Genomic DNA, 15,922 nt, shown 5'->3' with positions numbered 1-15,922 from the left:
CAAAAGTTTGGGGTCACTTGAAAAAATGTTTTTCATTTGTCTGCATGTGTCTGAATGTTAACGGTTAGCTTTAAATTTTTTATTTAATGTAATACATTTCTTTATTATAAAGGCACATTTTTAGTAAAAAATGTCTTTGAATGGATGACCTTGACTGAATAATGAGGATAAAGCAGGCAAAAGTTGTAAAAACCATCCCAGGGTGAAACCTAAAGAAAGGGTTTGATAACATGACAAGATAACATTCCTGCAAATTCTGAGCAACACTTGAGTACACTGAAAATGATACAATATGAAAACTTTTGATGTAATTTTGATAGTTCTTATCAAATTAGTTATAATTTGTATCGAAATATATGATATTCCACAGGTTACTTTCTAGTTTTGTTAGTTTAGTTAACTTCCTGCCTGGAAAAATACTAAAACAGAACGAGTTAATAACCCTAAACCTATGATGCTGCAACCTGAAATGCTATAGTTAGCAACACCATCAAATCCACCGCAGATTCTCTCTTTTTTATTTAAAGACACATAATATACACATCAGATTTTAAATCAAGGTGCTATGAGTCAAGAGATGCTTTCTTTTAACGCATTTACTGTATTAGGTTAAAGTGCAATTCACAGTAGGGAATGTTACATGAAAGTACATTAATGTACTGTACTAGCTTCTTTAAAGCTTTAAAGACATTCAGCTTCATCATTTTGTTTCAGCACTTGTTTAGGTTTGCCATCACACTGGTAATGTTTGTTATATTTAAATTGGTCATGCTACTGATTTATAGGCAAGTCCATCTACTTGGTAAGATCCTTCATGATACGCAAAGAAGAGCCTCTGTATCCATCACCAAAGTGATTCCAGTGGTTCAGGTAGTGAAAAAGTTGGTATACTTGTTGCCTCTTTGCAAATCCATCAGTCTTTGGGATCTTCTCATGGTAAGCGTTGTAAAAGGAGCTCCCAAAGCCGCTGAACATACCGGCGATAGCTAGCTCAAACTCTGAATGTCCATAAAAAGATGCTGCGTCGAAGATGATAGGACCATCGGAGCACTCTGACACGTTTCCATTCCAGAGGTCTCCATGGAGAAGAGCTGGCACAACCTCTATGTCAGTAAACAGCTGATGGAGGTTCAGCTAAACGCATCACGCGCACCGATGAATGAGAGACGGAAAAACATCTGCATTAGCTTGCCGTTCACAGAAGAAAACAAGGAATACTTTCAAACAAATAGTGGGTTTTGGTACGGCTGTTTACTCACCATGGGTGTGTTTCCCAAGCAACAACATTGTGGTTAACCACCATTGTACAATGCATCGTTGGGGAAATTACTGATGTAGTTAGGACTGTTTCCCGAAACTGTAGAAACTCTGTCGGTGATCAATCGTTTGAACCAAGTTGGTTCAGCTGTCTATGGTTGATGACGCCACACAGGTGGTGGATTAACGACATCAACTAATAAATACTTCAGATCGAATTAAAGGTGTGATGAACTGTGCTTGTTTATTGTTTTATACTGTGTTATGAGGTCTACCTTTGATGTTCGCGTGATTTTTACATTCAAAAACATCTAAATCAATAAGCAATAGATTATTTTCTACCAGGGTTTTGAGGACGCTTCTACAAATGATCGCTTTGAAAAGGTGTTCCGCCATGAAGACTTGGAAGTCGCCCAATGCTATGATTGGACAGCAGTTTGCGTAGTAAACCTAATTGGAACCTTCTGTGAATTTGGTCAGAGACGTAATGTTAGGTTACACATTCGCCCTATTCGCACAGGATTAGTATTAACTGGGGACCTTGTGTGATATATATATTACCTCCACACAGCTCACATTCGCACGGGATAAATGAAGCCTGTGATTTTCCTCAAATTTACTGACTAATTTCCCATACAACTAAAGCCTATAGTTGTATAGTGTTTAAAGATTTGAACGGAATAAAGGTCACAGACAACCTCTGCAATTATAACAAATGACTAGAGGTCCCCAGGTACTAATCTTGTGTGAATAGTGGTCAGGGCACATCTCTAACAAGGCAATAGTGAATGACAGTACAAATAGGTATTACTCACAAAAGATTGATGCGCCATTCCTATTGGATCCAATATTGAGGGCACAGTAGGGGTGTGCGATATGACGATATTTGATCGTGAACGATTAAAATGACTTCTCAATCCACTTTTTCGGAATAACCGATTCATCGTCCTATATAGTGCAAGACATGTTATATCCATTGCTGTTCTATTGAATTTGTCAACATCCTTGCGATAGATGGGGCCATGTTAACAAGCTTGAATACATTGCTCGTGAATTCAGTGTGATTAAGTGATGCAGACAGTGATGATGAAGGGAAACACGGAGGAGTTGGTCCCTAAAAAAAATCATTATTCATTACATCAGTAATATGGAAATGGTTTGGGTTTTCCCCAACTGACACGACCAAAAGATGTAAAGATGTAACTGACACGGTGACATTTTACCTGGCCAAAGACATGATTCCCATAAAGACTGTGGAAAATCCTGGCTTTAAAAGACTGCTCAAAGTCGTAGATCCAGGTTACGACATACCCAGCCGCAAATATTCCTAAGCTTTACTCCGAGTGCCGCAACAAGATGCAAAACAAAATTCAAAATGTACGACAGCTGATTTATGGTCTTGCACTTGCATTAAATATTAACTTGATTAAAATATTCTTGAAAATATTAATGGTAAAGAGTATATTATTATATGGGGACATTAGTTTGGCTGTATTGTAGCTCTGTAATTTGCAAAATAGTCTTAAAAGCAACTTGAAAAAGAACCGCAATAAAATCCTGAATTGTGATCTATCTAGAAAAAAACGTGATTAGAATTTTTTCCTAGATCGCTCACACCTACGGCACAGCACTGCTTTGTATTTTTAGTCTCTCCGCAAAACCAGCATCGACCTCTGCCTTGTTCACAAAGGAATCCGCGGTAATGCTTTACCCATGTGAGCTGGAACGTCTTTAAAAATAAACTGTTATACAACAAAAGGTCGGCTTAAAATTGAGGTCTTAATTCATCGGCCCTTTAATGTCAGATTCTTGCTATAAATTGCATACATTGTATTTAAAGACCAGTTCTGGTATTCTTTTTTCGTTATAGATAATTTTTTGCCACGATATTCAATTCTTTCATAACTTTGCTCTTACGTCACTCTGCCCTGTAAACAGCGCTTCTATTTTGTTGATAAAGTAAAAGATGTCAAATAAAATTTTTATATATTTAGAATGATGGATATAGAATGCACTGCATGTTGCTTAGCTCCAAATGATGCATGTAAGTTAATAAGGAACTTCTAACCACGCAACTTTGTGATGCTGCTTACGATTCATCCTTTTTAACGATGGTTTCGGGAAACACTTGAATCGCTGAACTATGCTGGAACTATGGAACTTGCGGCCATAGTTGGCTAATGATAATTTTTGGGAAACACACCCCTGGTTGTTGTCAATTAAAAAGGTATTTGTTATGTGATCTAGGAAATTTACATATTGCAGTTTCTGATACCATATGAAAACTGGGATCAAGCCCTTTCCAAATCAGTTTATCAAAAGTTATGGCCATCTGAAGTTGGCAGAGTGCTATGATTTTAAAGGAAGGGAATTTGGAGAAAATGGGTGAGACAAGTTAGGTGATGAAAATAAAAGTCAAGTATCACAAGTAAAAGTCACTTTACAGTGGTGAAAGACTTACATTTCCTAGTGTCTAAGTCTATAAAAATACTGTAAAAACTGTTAAAATAAAACAAAAGTAAGGAAAATGGTGCTGGGCACACTTAAAGAAAGAGAGCTCTGTAGTGCTAAGAGCACTACAAAAGGACACCAACAAACATTAAGGTATGAGGTATTGAGGTATTAAGATAATGAAGCAAGTGTTACATTGTTTATCATTAGCATATTGTCTGAAATTTTGATTCCAGAATCTCCCAACAGCAATGTGATTTGTAACCTGTTATTTTTTTTGTTGTAGGAGTATTTTTTGTTTTGAATAAAGATAAATGGTAATAAGAATCAGAGATGTCTGCTTTACCTGTAATTTGGCCCACAATTCACGTGCTTCTCTGTCTCCGTATGACTGCTCCACCATGCCAAGCTGGTGCTGAAGCCTCTGCTGGGCATAGAAAGACACCCAATCATCCTGCCAGTCATTTACCTGAAAACAGTAAAACCTTTTAATTCAAAAATAACACTTCCAATATTCTCTGACTATGATTTCATCAATGCTCTTGATCACACACAGATGCTCACCAGGGGGATGTAACCGCAGCATGTGGTCACATGAAACCCAAACTTGTCGACAACTTCCAACTGTTCCAATACTTTTCCTTTATAAACACAGAAAAGACATTTGGAAAAAAATGAACTCCTATCAGGCAATTGAAATGAGCGTATTTAAACACATTACCAACAGTCTGCATCTCTTTCTTTTGTTTCTCCATCTGTCTACTGTTGTGAAGGTGTAGATTAGCCAGCTGTTCCCCCAGCTTGGATGAGTATCTACATAAGCATAACATATCGTGAACTTAAAAAAAAAATCCACTTCCAAGCATGACCACTGTCATAAATTCTTCTTAAAGGAACAGTTCACACCAAAATGAAAACTGAATTGTTTTTGAAGCAAAATAGAAACCTAAACAAGGTCAAAGCTCTACATTCAAATATGGCTGTACTTCAATCTCAAGCGTATTTACGTGTCTCGTGACAAGCTGACACATGATATTCCATCACAATACATGCAGAAACCAATAAAATGTGTTTGTTTCCAGAAAAAAAAAATCTTTCACAAACCTATTGTATTAACAAATCATTGGTTTACTCAATTTGGATTATTATTGATGGATGTGCTTTTCGAGTTCCTGGTGTCATGTGGTATTGATAAAGTTCTATCTGTGATGAGGGTACGAGGATGAGTAAACTATGAGAGAATGTTCATTTTTAGGTGAACTAATTCTTCAAGATTCACGGGTCATACTTATTTAAGATTCTCATATCCACATGTTCCATTATAAGAAGAGCTCCGCTTCTCTCAAGGTCCACAACCTTCAAAGGTCTGGGTACTTTGACTGTGTTTGTTGACAGGATCGCTTCCAAGCTTGCCATCTCTCCATCAAACATCCTCCTAGCCTAAGGAGCGGGACAGTGTAACAATATACTCAGCCGAAGAGAGGATACAATACCCAATACTGGGTTCACGATATCACAATAACTTTTTCACAAAATTTAAAAAGAGAAATGTTACAAACAGATGTGTCACTTTATCAATATCGTTACTATCTTGATGCTTTACTAACTTTATTGTGTTGCTTTCTAAGGTCAGATAGCCTTTGGACCTTATCAAAATATCTTAATTTGTGTTCCGAGGATAAACAGAGGTCCTGGGATTTTCGGACGACTTAATTCATGACACAATTTTCCTTCTTTGGCGAAAGTATCATTTAAAAGTGAGAATTGAATTAAGAAAATCTAATCTAAAACATAAAGTGCTCAGAGTCGGTTGAACACAAAAGGCATAACAACATGTTGGCAGGTCAACCAATGGGATTTTTTATATAAAAAAATTGCCAGTTCTTCAAAACATAATATTCCACAATTTATCATTACAGCCCTGCTAAGGAAAAAATACACAGAAAGATGGATAAGAGACTGAAATAGAGATAGACACTGACATGAATGAGAGCTTTGAAAAGCACTTTATGGTTGTAGTTAATAATAATAGTGCACATTATATAATGCATTACAAATCAGGAGAAATGTACATTTACAATAGACTACTTATTGACGCATTTCTACACAGACAGACTCTTCATATATATTAATAGCATTTGTCAAATAATATGTAATAGGAAAGTTGACCACATTCACGTTACGTGTTTAGTTGCAAAAGTATAAAGATTTTTATTTGGGAACTTGTAAAGTAAGTAAGTATTTGTACTTGTACACTAAAATGTACACTCACACAGCCCCAACGATTTCCAAGATTCAAGGCGTGATCATTTGAAACTACAGTGACAGATTCAGAGGTTGTAGGTGCCAATATCTGGGTTGCAATTCAAATCTGAATCGAAACACAGTATGTGCTTTGCATTTGTGAATGTCAATTCATTCTGTGAGTGCCAGTTTTCACATTGAGAATTTTTCTGTAAATTCAATCTCAGAAGACAGATTTGTGACTGTACACGAGTGCAAATCTCAACATTCAACTGCGAGTGTACATTTTAGTGTAGGCTACAAGTACAAATACTTTCTTTACAAATCTCAAATTAAAATCTGGTTGCTCTCAAGTTTTGCTTCTGTCTTATCTTTATACAAGAGCGCATGTTTGGAGTCAATGTAAAACCTATGCGTTCAGTTTAGGGGATTTAAACCTCATTTTTGTGGTTGATTTTGACGAACACTCTTCCAGTGTCAGTGTCATAGCTCTGGCCTTCACTGATGCATCCTCCGCCCGAGTGACCAGCGCGTTTCAACAGAGACGTGCCCAGCTCGCGCTTTAACAACGCCTCCATCTCACACTGTACAACACTCCATGCAAACACAAACAAACGCAATCATATAAAACATGTCACTTTCTATGCAGCAGATTTACATTGCTGCAGTCTAGTCACAATTCACGAACGATTAGCTCGTGTGTTTACAGCACTTGCAGGATTAGTGTTGTTGTTCAGCAGGATGTCAAAATAAAAGTCCCGAATAATTTCTTAAAGTACTTAGCCATTTGGCATAAGTTAAAGTTTTTAGAATAATAAGTCTACCTGTGATAAGTGTAATATTTTTAAAAAATAGATATTTGGAAGAATGTCTGTAACCAAACAGATCTTATCCCCCATTCACTCCTATAGTATTTAATTTGTCCTAAAGTTTTCCTGTAGCTCAGTGGATAAGAGCACGCCACTAACAACGCCAATGTCGATGGTTCCATGCCAGGGGATTGCACATACTTAGAAACAAATGTGTAGGAAATTGCGATACAAAACAAAGGATCTACCAAATGCTTAAATATAAATGTATATGGCAGTAATTGGTCGATGTCATCTCTTTAGTTACAAACATTCTTCCAAATATCGACTACTTATGTAAATGGCACATACCTTTTAGTCGACACTGAAAACAATAGTTGATTTCCCCCAAAAAAATGTATGGTTAAAAGGTGGCTAACTATTGAATGAACAGACACTCAAAGCACAGAATGTGAGTAAAGGCATTGTTGAATTCGCTTAATTTTAGCAGCCCTCCACCCTGGCTTCGCATCATCCACCCGTTTTCCACCTCAGCCTGAAACTCTGTACTCTGAGTTAGCCCTAATAGTAGGTACTGTTTTTGTGTTGGAATAGTAGCTACTTTTGAGTTCATGGCAAAAGAGAATGCACAAACTGGGACATACTAACAGGAAGCGGAAGTGGTCGTTGTTGCCTAGACAACATTGTGGCCAAAACTGTCACACATGCAGCTCTTCTTTCCATTAAGGTCCATTCATTCATTATTTTGTGTGTGATATTTACTGTATACTTACTTTTGTTAATTTAGTTACGACTCAGTTATATAATTTATTATTCAGTGGAGCATAAGTAATCTTCACCTACACTGTAACGAATTGCTGTAAAAACTACAGCGTTATTTTACAGAAGCTGACTGTTTTTTAAATAATACAGAATATTGCTGTAAAGTGCAATGCATTCTGGGGTCACGTGACGGATTAACTCAAATGTACAGAATATTGCTGTAAATTTCAAATCTACAATGGCGGGATGATCTTCAACGGTCGAGATTGGTGTAGTGCGCAAAATGAGTGATTCACACATGTGGTAAGTGATTTATTACGTTTTTTCCATATTTGGTAACTATCATAGTGGTAACTTTATATAGAGGTATCTACATTCACGTTTCACATTGGTAACCCCGGATTCAACCTCCATCCGCGGGGACCGAAGGAGTCTTGCGCGGGGTTTCAGCAGCGCCGTCGCGGTAAGATTTCAAACTTTCTCCGTCGCTATAGCACCTGATGACAGAAGTTGTTCATGTTATTTAGAGTTTTTGTACAAATCAGGAGCGAAGTCGGTATGTGACGAGCTACAGTTCATTGTATTAGTAAGTTGACGGTTGTTTTTTTAATGTTGAACATCGCGCACGCCGTAGACTCGGTAAAAGTTACATGCTTCGACAGTTGTGATACCACACTCGCTCGTGATTATTCTCTGGTGTAATTCAAATTTGCAAATGCAGTGACCCGTAAATCGAGAGACCAAATTAAAACAAGTCACCAAAGCTTGCGGTAAGTCGTTGTTCACGGAGGAAAGCCCGGTAAAGTGATTAATGTACGTAACCATCTAGATATACAGTTTATGTAACGGAGGCCAGATGAGAGCTGTAGCAAAAGACGTTACCGACACCCTCATCGTTAGAGCAGGACTGTCTCCCAGATAGGACCGTGGGATGGTGGGAGTGAGACGACCCGTTACAAAATACTAGTGTGACAATTTCTTGACGTGACATCCCTAACGTTAGTTAGCTTACATTTCTGTATAAATACGGTTTTAAGTGTAAATTAATCTGTGTAATTTGCTTAGAGTTTGTTTGTATAGTCACTTATACTAAAATGTAGTTTAAATGTAAAAAGCCTAAAGATAAAATTGTATAGTAACTATTGTCACATGTGGTATTGTTTGTTTTAAGACACACTTTGCCATGCAGGCCACTGGATGCTGACTACTGAAGGTTAGGTTGTGTGTGACTGTGACGTGCTCAGCACAGCTTCATGTCTGGCCTTCCCACTCTGTTCATAGCATGTTACATATTCAATCTTGAGTACCACGATGGGGCAAGCGTGTATCTTGGAGTCCAATGAAAGGTATTAGTTGAACAACTTCCTTACCTGCATTTTATACATATGTTCAATTCAATTCAATTCAAGTTTATTTATATAGCGCTTTTCACAATGTGTATTGTTTCAAAGCAGCTTTACAGGGGCAAACAGGAAAAACAGAAAAGTTAAAACACACCACAGTGCATGGTATTTATACAACGAGTAAGTTCATTCTAATAAATAACATCTAATTTCTAAATAAATAAATAAATGAATGAATGCAGTCTCCCGGTGAGCAGGCCAACACTGCCCTGCTGTGGCGAGGAACCCAAACTCCAATGATTGATTAATGGAGAAAAAAACCTCGGGAGAAACCAGGCTCAACGGGAGGGCCAGATCCCCTCTGACGTGTCATAGTCGCACTCAGACTGCTGACGTCTGGTTTAGGTTTAGCATTTAATACCAAATATTGTAACTTCAGCATTAATAAGACAAATAGTCCGTCTTTGCTCTTGGTTAGGGATGTAGTGGTCTGAGCTGGGATGGTCCGATGGTCATATTTCTCTTGGCAGCTGGTGGAATTGCCTTAGATGGAGCTGGGATGGACAGTCAGTCTGCAGCTGTATCTGGTGTAATCTCAAATTGGGGATGGGCATCTGTCGGTCGTCTGGACATGGTGGAACTTCTTCCTACCTCGGGATGGGCATGGGGATGGGCATCTGTCGGTCGTCTGGACATGGTGGAACTTCTTCCTACCTCGGGATGGGCATCCCGAGGCAGAGGCGGAAAGAGAATAAAGAGAATAATTAGCGTAGCTGCTGTTCATTAAGTATGCATTAAGTGAAAGCTTGGCTGAAAAGATGTGTCTTTAATCTAGATTTAAATTGGGAGAGTGTGTCTGACCCTCGAATAGTATCAGGAAGGCTATTCCAGAGTTTAGGTGCTACGTATGAGAAAGCTCGTCCACCTTTGGTGGATTTTGTTATTCTAGGTATTGTCAAAAGTCCTAAGTTTTGAGATCTCAGCGAGCGTGATGGGTTGTAACGTGATAAAAGCTCGGTTAAGTAAGTAGGTGCTAAACCGTTCAGGGCTTTGTAAGTAATTAAAATAATTTAACTTAACTTAATGGGTAGCCAGTGAAGCGATGATAAAACTGGGGTTATGTGATCGTATTTTCTTGACCTAGTAAGAACTCTGGCAGCTGCATTCTGAACTAACTGTAGTTTGTTTATCGATGATACAGGACAACCATTAAGTAGAGCATTACAATAGTCAAGCCGTGAGGTCACAAATGCATGAATAAGCTTTTCTGCGTCTGCAACACATAAACTATTTCGTAATTTGGCAACATTTCTAAGGTGGAAGAAGGCTGTTTTTGTGATATTTGAGATGTGATTTTTAAATGACAGGTTGCCGTCTAATATAACGCCTAGGTCTTTAACTGTATTTGTTGGAGTAACAGTGCAGCTCTCAATTTGCAGGCTGTAATCGGAGATATTCGGTTTACTTAATTTTGGTGCTATAAGTAATATTTCTGTTTTGCTAGAGTTTAAAAGGAGGAAATTACTAGTCATCCAATGTTTTATGTCCTCGATGCACTCTGCCAGTTTGGATAGCTTAAAGGAATCATCTGGTCTTGATGAGATATATAGCTGAGTATGATCTGCATAACAGTGGAAGCTAATTCCATGTTTTCTAATAATGTTGCCGAGGGGCAGCATGTATATGGAGAAAAGCAAGGGTCCTAAAACCGATCCCTGAGGTAATCCATAATTGACTTGCGTAAGATTTGACGATTTCCCATTTAAATGGACGTATTGATATCGGTCTGTTAAGTAAGATCTGAACCATTGCAGTGCCTGTCCCTGAATACCGATATAATGGTGTAAACGATCTAGTAGTATTTTATGGTCTACAGTATCGAAAGCAGCACTAAGGTCAAGCAGGACTAATAGTGAGATGTTACCTTTATCTGAAGCAATAAGAAGGTCATTTGTAATTCTAACGAGCGCAGTTTCAGTGCTGTGATGCGGTCTAAAGCCAGACTGAAACTTTTCGTGCATGTCATTATTTTGTAGGAAGGTACACAGTTGAGTTGACACTACTTTTTCTAGTATTTTAGACAAGTACGGGAGATTTGAAATCGGTCTATAGCTTCCAAGTTCATTTGGGTCTAAATTTGTTTTTTTGATAAGAGGCTTAATTACAGCCAGTTTAAAGGGTCCTGGGACATGTCCTAGATTAATAGACGAGTTGATTATGTTACAAATGGGCTCAATTACAGCAGGTAGTAACTCTTTTAATAAAGTAGTCGGAATGGGGTCTAATAAGCATGTTGTCGGTTTGGATGTTGCAATAATTTTAATTAAATCTTCCTGATTTATAGGAGAAAAACACTCTAGCTTTTCTTTTTGGGTGACGGTTGAAACTAATTCTTCCGACAAACTTAGAGGTTTGGTTTTAGCTATGTTGTCTCGTATTATTTCGATTTTCTCGGTAAAAAATTTCATGAATTCATTGCTACCAAGGTGCGGCGGAATACCCAGGTCAGGTGGAGTCTGTTTGTTTGTTAATTTAGCAATTGTACTAAATAAAAACCTTGGATTGTTTTTGTTATTTTCTATGAGGTTACGGAAGTGCTCGGCTTTTGCTGCTTTTAGTGCCTTTTTGTAACAGCTTGCACTCTCTTTCCATGCAATTTTAAAGACCTCTAATTGGGTTTGTTTCCATTTTCGCTCCAGTTTACGCGTTTCTCTTTTTAGGGCGCGAGTGGTGTTATTATACCATGGTGCTATGTTCTTTTCATTTATCCTTTTTGACTTCATAGGTGCGACCGCTTCTAATGTATTAGAGAAAATAGTGCCCATGTTGCTGGTCATGTCATCGAGCAATTTTATATTCGTTGGAAAGGTTATTAGAGAAGTCAGATCTGGCAAGTTCTTTACGAAACTATCTTTAGTAGTTGAGGTGATTGTTCTACCTTGTCGATAACGAGATATACAACTGATTTCTGCAGTGCGCAGTGTACATATTATAAGATGGTGATCGGAAACATCGTCGCTTTGAGGTATAATATCGATATTGGTTAGATCGGCTCCGTGAGATATAATCAAGTCTAGGGTATGATTAAGGCGATGAGTAGGTCTATTGATGTATTGTGTTACACCACAAGAGTCTAGTAGTTCTTTAAACGCCACAGCTAATGGATCGTTAGCACTGTCTACGTGGATATTAAAATCTCCAACAATCAGTACTTTATCGACGTTAACCAATAGATCCGATAAGAAGTCTGCGAACTAATCAGAAAATTAGTGTAAGGCCCAGGGGGTCTATACACAGTAACCAATGTAAGAGAGACCAATGATTTTTTACTTTTGTTTGGAACTGTTATGTTCAACGCAAGCATTTCAGATGATTTAAATGTATGCATTGTTCTCTGAGTAACGGTAAGAAAGTCTCTAAAGATTGTTGCGACACCACCACCTCGACCAACCGGACGTGGCTCATGAATATAACCGTAGCATGGAGGAGTAGACTCATTTAGACCGAAGTAATCATTTGGCTTAAGCCAGGTTTCAGTAAGGCAAAGTATATCAAAACTGTTGTCTGTGATCATTTCATTTACAATAACTGCCTTTGGATTTAGTGATCTAATATTAAGTAGCCCAAACTTTAGGCGTTGGTTTTGCTCATTAAATATATTGTCTTTTGGTTTAATCATGATAAGATTTTTTCTCTGACTTTTAAATAAATTATTATTTGGTTGTATTATTCTGGGGACAGACACATTCTCTATGCATTTGAAAGCAGTAACATTCTTAACAGTTGGGTGAGAAGAACACAGACTGTAGTAAAAATTTGTACTTACTAGTCAAATGGTGCGTAGCGTCTTTGAGATGTTGTCAGACAGAATTTCCGCTCCAATGCTGCTGGGGTGCAGCCCGTCGGGGCGGAAAAGCCTAGGTCGCTCCCAGAACAGATCAAAATTATTTACAAAGAGCAGCTTCTGTTCAATACACCATGACATTAACCAATTATTAAGCATAAATAGTCTACTGAACTTTTCGTTCCCTCGTCGGTAAGTAGGAAGCGGCCCTGATACGATGATCCTCGCCGTGGGCGATGCGTTGCGAACAGTATCGACCAGACTCCTGAAGTCCCTCTTCAGGATCTCCGACTGCCGCATTCTCACATCATTCACCCCCGCGTGCAGAACTACGGCTCCTACTCTTGCATCCTCCTTCAGAATCGCAGTTACCTGCGCAGACACATCGAGAACACGGGCGCCAGGAAAACAGTGAGTGCGCACCTTACCTTCATTGAAGGAGGCGCGTACGTTCCGGACGATTGAGTCTCCGATGACCACAGCGTTGGATTTCGTCTCGCAGAGGGCGGCAAAGCGATTTCTCGTAGAAATCTCGAAGACCGGTCGCGGCGGTGGGGGAGAGGTCATCGCTCCGGTCCTGGATTTCGCCTTCCGCCGTGTGTGTGCAGGTGCAGGAGTGAAGTTCATTTTGGCTCGTCGTGATCTTGAAGCCTGGGCTCTGTGCATAGAAACACACGGAGTAGAAGTGATAGGAGTATTACAATCACGTCGAACACTTACCGCAGCTTTGCGAGCGTCAGCCCGGGATGTTTCCATCGCCGTTTTACGTTCTCGTAATGTTAATGTTATATACCTGTTAAGACCTTTAAAACAATATTTCTCAACGAGAGATGGATTTTTTTAGGGCAAATTATTTAGAAGTCTCCGCTATTTAACACTAGCAAGCTAATGATTTAATTCATGTGTTTTAATATAATATATTTTGTACATTTAATATATAACATTTTGTAGATATTAATCCAGAGAGTGGAACAAGAAGAAGCATCATCTAAAATGCCAGGAAACAGAAGAAACAGGTTGCAGTGAACCCACATGTTGCCGCTCTACACAATGATGAATTTTCATTGTAATCGATGAAAAGTAAGAAGCACGCACACACACAGACACACGCACACACACACATACACACACGCACACAAACACACAGAGATCTCATCATTGAATTACATCATATTATTCTCTGACTGTATATGTTGTCCTCTGTTTTTCTCTGACTATAAATTGAATATCTAACATTATTCTCTTGTTTTGTTTCCATAGTTCTTGCTACTTGTTGTGCTCTGATGGATCAAGATGTGGACCGTTTTACAGACTCACTTGGGCCTTGTTTTGCAATTTTGTTTCATGATGGTAATGTTGGTTAACGCGTTGTTTAAACATGAATGTTTAAAGGCCATGTTGGATACTATGAAGTTGAAACTGAATAAAATTATTTCATGTACAACAACGTACACAATTCGTCTGTAATGTATTTTTGTATCAATTACAAATTAAAGTCAAATTAAACACTGTATATCCAGTATGCAAAACGTACTGGAAATACAGTGATTTATGTATTTCTTCTAAATAAAATAAATTAAAATCAAGCAATTTGTTGTAAAAAATATAGCATTATACTGTTGCTATTCAAAATTACAGTTTTTCCTGTATTCTGCAATTACAGTAAATGGCTGTAAATTAAATTACAGTACTGTGGCTGTACAATTTACAGTAACTGGCTGGCAACCCTGCTGCCAGTAGTTTACTGTAAATTTTACAGGATTTTTTTGACAGTGTACTCGCGGTGAGTTGTGGGTAATATCAGCCATCAGAGTTTGCATCATTCTGCACTTCGAATTTCTACCGGAAGTAGTAGACCATCCAGGAATTTTTGGAATAGTATTTTCAACATACTATGATATGGGACATACTAATTCTACAGTCGAAAACTATAAGAATGGAAAGCATGCTGATTGGAACACAGGGGTGGGCTGTTTTAACAATGTCTTTACTCACTTTCTATGATTTAAGTGGCCACTGCGCTGCTGTCTATGGTGGAGTCAGAAAGCTCCCAGACCTTAATTTGTCTTCTGAAGATGAACGTAGGTCATGGGGTTAACGAATGACATGTGGGTGAGCAATTCAAAACAAACGAAAAAAAAATCTGGGGGGGGCCCTTTAACCTCAGATATGTTGACATGGATAACATGGATGCATACCTTGCCGTAACCTGCCACTACATTGATAAAGATGATAAGCTGATGAGGGTCTTGATGGGGATAGAGAAGTTTCCAGCTGAAAATACAGGGTGGAGTAGGGAAAGTCAAACGTTTTGGTACATATGCTGCGGTTAATATCATTGTTTAAAGGACCGGTTGGTGAAATCTAGTGGCGAGGTTGCAAATTGCAACCAATGGCTCAATCCCCCCTCAATCAAAAGCAACATCATCTCAGCCAACAAGTCAACAGCTGGAACTAGTTCAGGTAAATACTTTTTATTATTTTCATTCAACACAAATATTAGTGTGTGATGTTTTGCAGTTGTTTTTTATAAAACCTGTGGCACTTGCTAGATAGTGATGTGTAGCAGAATAAAACAGCTATGCCTCTGTTGATATAACAATAGAGGTTGAGCGATACCTAACGGAATCCAACATACCAAGAACCCATTATCCACCTGAATACTGGAAACATGTTTTCCTCCATCTACTGTACATCTGATATACTGTATAAGCCTCCTCTGACCCCCTAAGAGAGTGTTCTCAAAGACAGAAGAAATATTGTCCATGAGTAATAGACTACAGTGTCTCCAGACTTCCAACCAGTGTCAAAAAAACACATTCTTCTTCACTCACAGTCACAGGATCACATTTAATAACCACATAATCCCTGACCTCATCACTAGTAGTTGAATAAATAATATACTTATATAATACATTTATGTCAAATACATGTCATTTACAAATCTGTTAGTTATAATAATCAAATGCTTGCTTACTGAGCACCCACAACACAGCTGAACAGTATTTAAGCGTAATGCATTCATATATATTACTTTTTATACTGTATCACCACATTATTATTAGAGTGTAAAAGCTTATTATGCTTTTATTTACGCACTATATACATGACATGAATAAAGTTTATGTCTATCCAGTGAAGCTTCATCTCAGATAGCAGCTGTTGTACATTTATTGAAACACATGACACTGTAATCGACACTCCGACACTTC

At 38.2% G+C, this 15,922-nt stretch overlaps 1 protein-coding gene across 2 annotated transcripts; it reads right to left on the bottom strand.

The window, feature by feature from the left end:
- Window positions 1-504: 504 nt before the first annotated feature.
- On the bottom strand, window positions 505-7,315 carry fn3krp (fructosamine 3 kinase related protein). Of its 2 annotated transcripts, none has more exons than XM_056751804.1 (7): window positions 7,113-7,315; window positions 6,390-6,546; window positions 4,997-5,148; window positions 4,430-4,521; window positions 4,273-4,349; window positions 4,055-4,177; window positions 505-1,134 (listed from the first exon to the last, which is right to left on the bottom strand). In XM_056751804.1, the coding sequence occupies exons 2-7, from the start codon at window positions 6,528-6,530 to the stop codon at window positions 796-798; spliced, it is 924 nt and encodes a 307-aa protein (XP_056607782.1). In that variant the 5' UTR covers window positions 6,531-6,546; window positions 7,113-7,315; the 3' UTR covers window positions 505-795. The 2 variants fall into 2 exon arrangements, with proteins under 2 accessions (XP_056607782.1, XP_056607781.1); XM_056751803.1 differs by lacking the exon at window positions 7,113-7,315 and adding an exon at window positions 6,630-7,010.
- Between the last annotated feature and the right edge of the window lie 8,607 nt (window positions 7,316-15,922).

The sequence above is a fragment of the Triplophysa dalaica genome, chromosome 7 (assembly GCF_015846415.1).
Source record: "Triplophysa dalaica isolate WHDGS20190420 chromosome 7, ASM1584641v1, whole genome shotgun sequence".
In the NCBI taxonomy this organism is placed as follows: Eukaryota; Metazoa; Chordata; class Actinopteri; order Cypriniformes; family Nemacheilidae; genus Triplophysa; species Triplophysa dalaica.
Note: the sequence above shows the minus strand (reverse complement) of the source record. Positions and strands in the feature narration are given on the sequence as shown.

Coding starts and splice junctions, on each gene's coding strand:
- fn3krp (XM_056751804.1), bottom strand. CDS start 6,530: ATGGAGGCGTTGTTAAAGCGCGAGCTGGGCACGTCTCTGTTGAAACGC. Junction 5,149..6,389: donor AAATCAACCACAAAAATGAG/GTTTAAATCCCC, acceptor CCCGCTCCTTAG/GCTAGGAGGATGTTTGATGG. Junction 4,178..4,272: donor GCTGCGGTTACATCCCCCTG/GTGAGCATCTGT, acceptor TACTGTTTTCAG/GTAAATGACTGGCAGGATGA.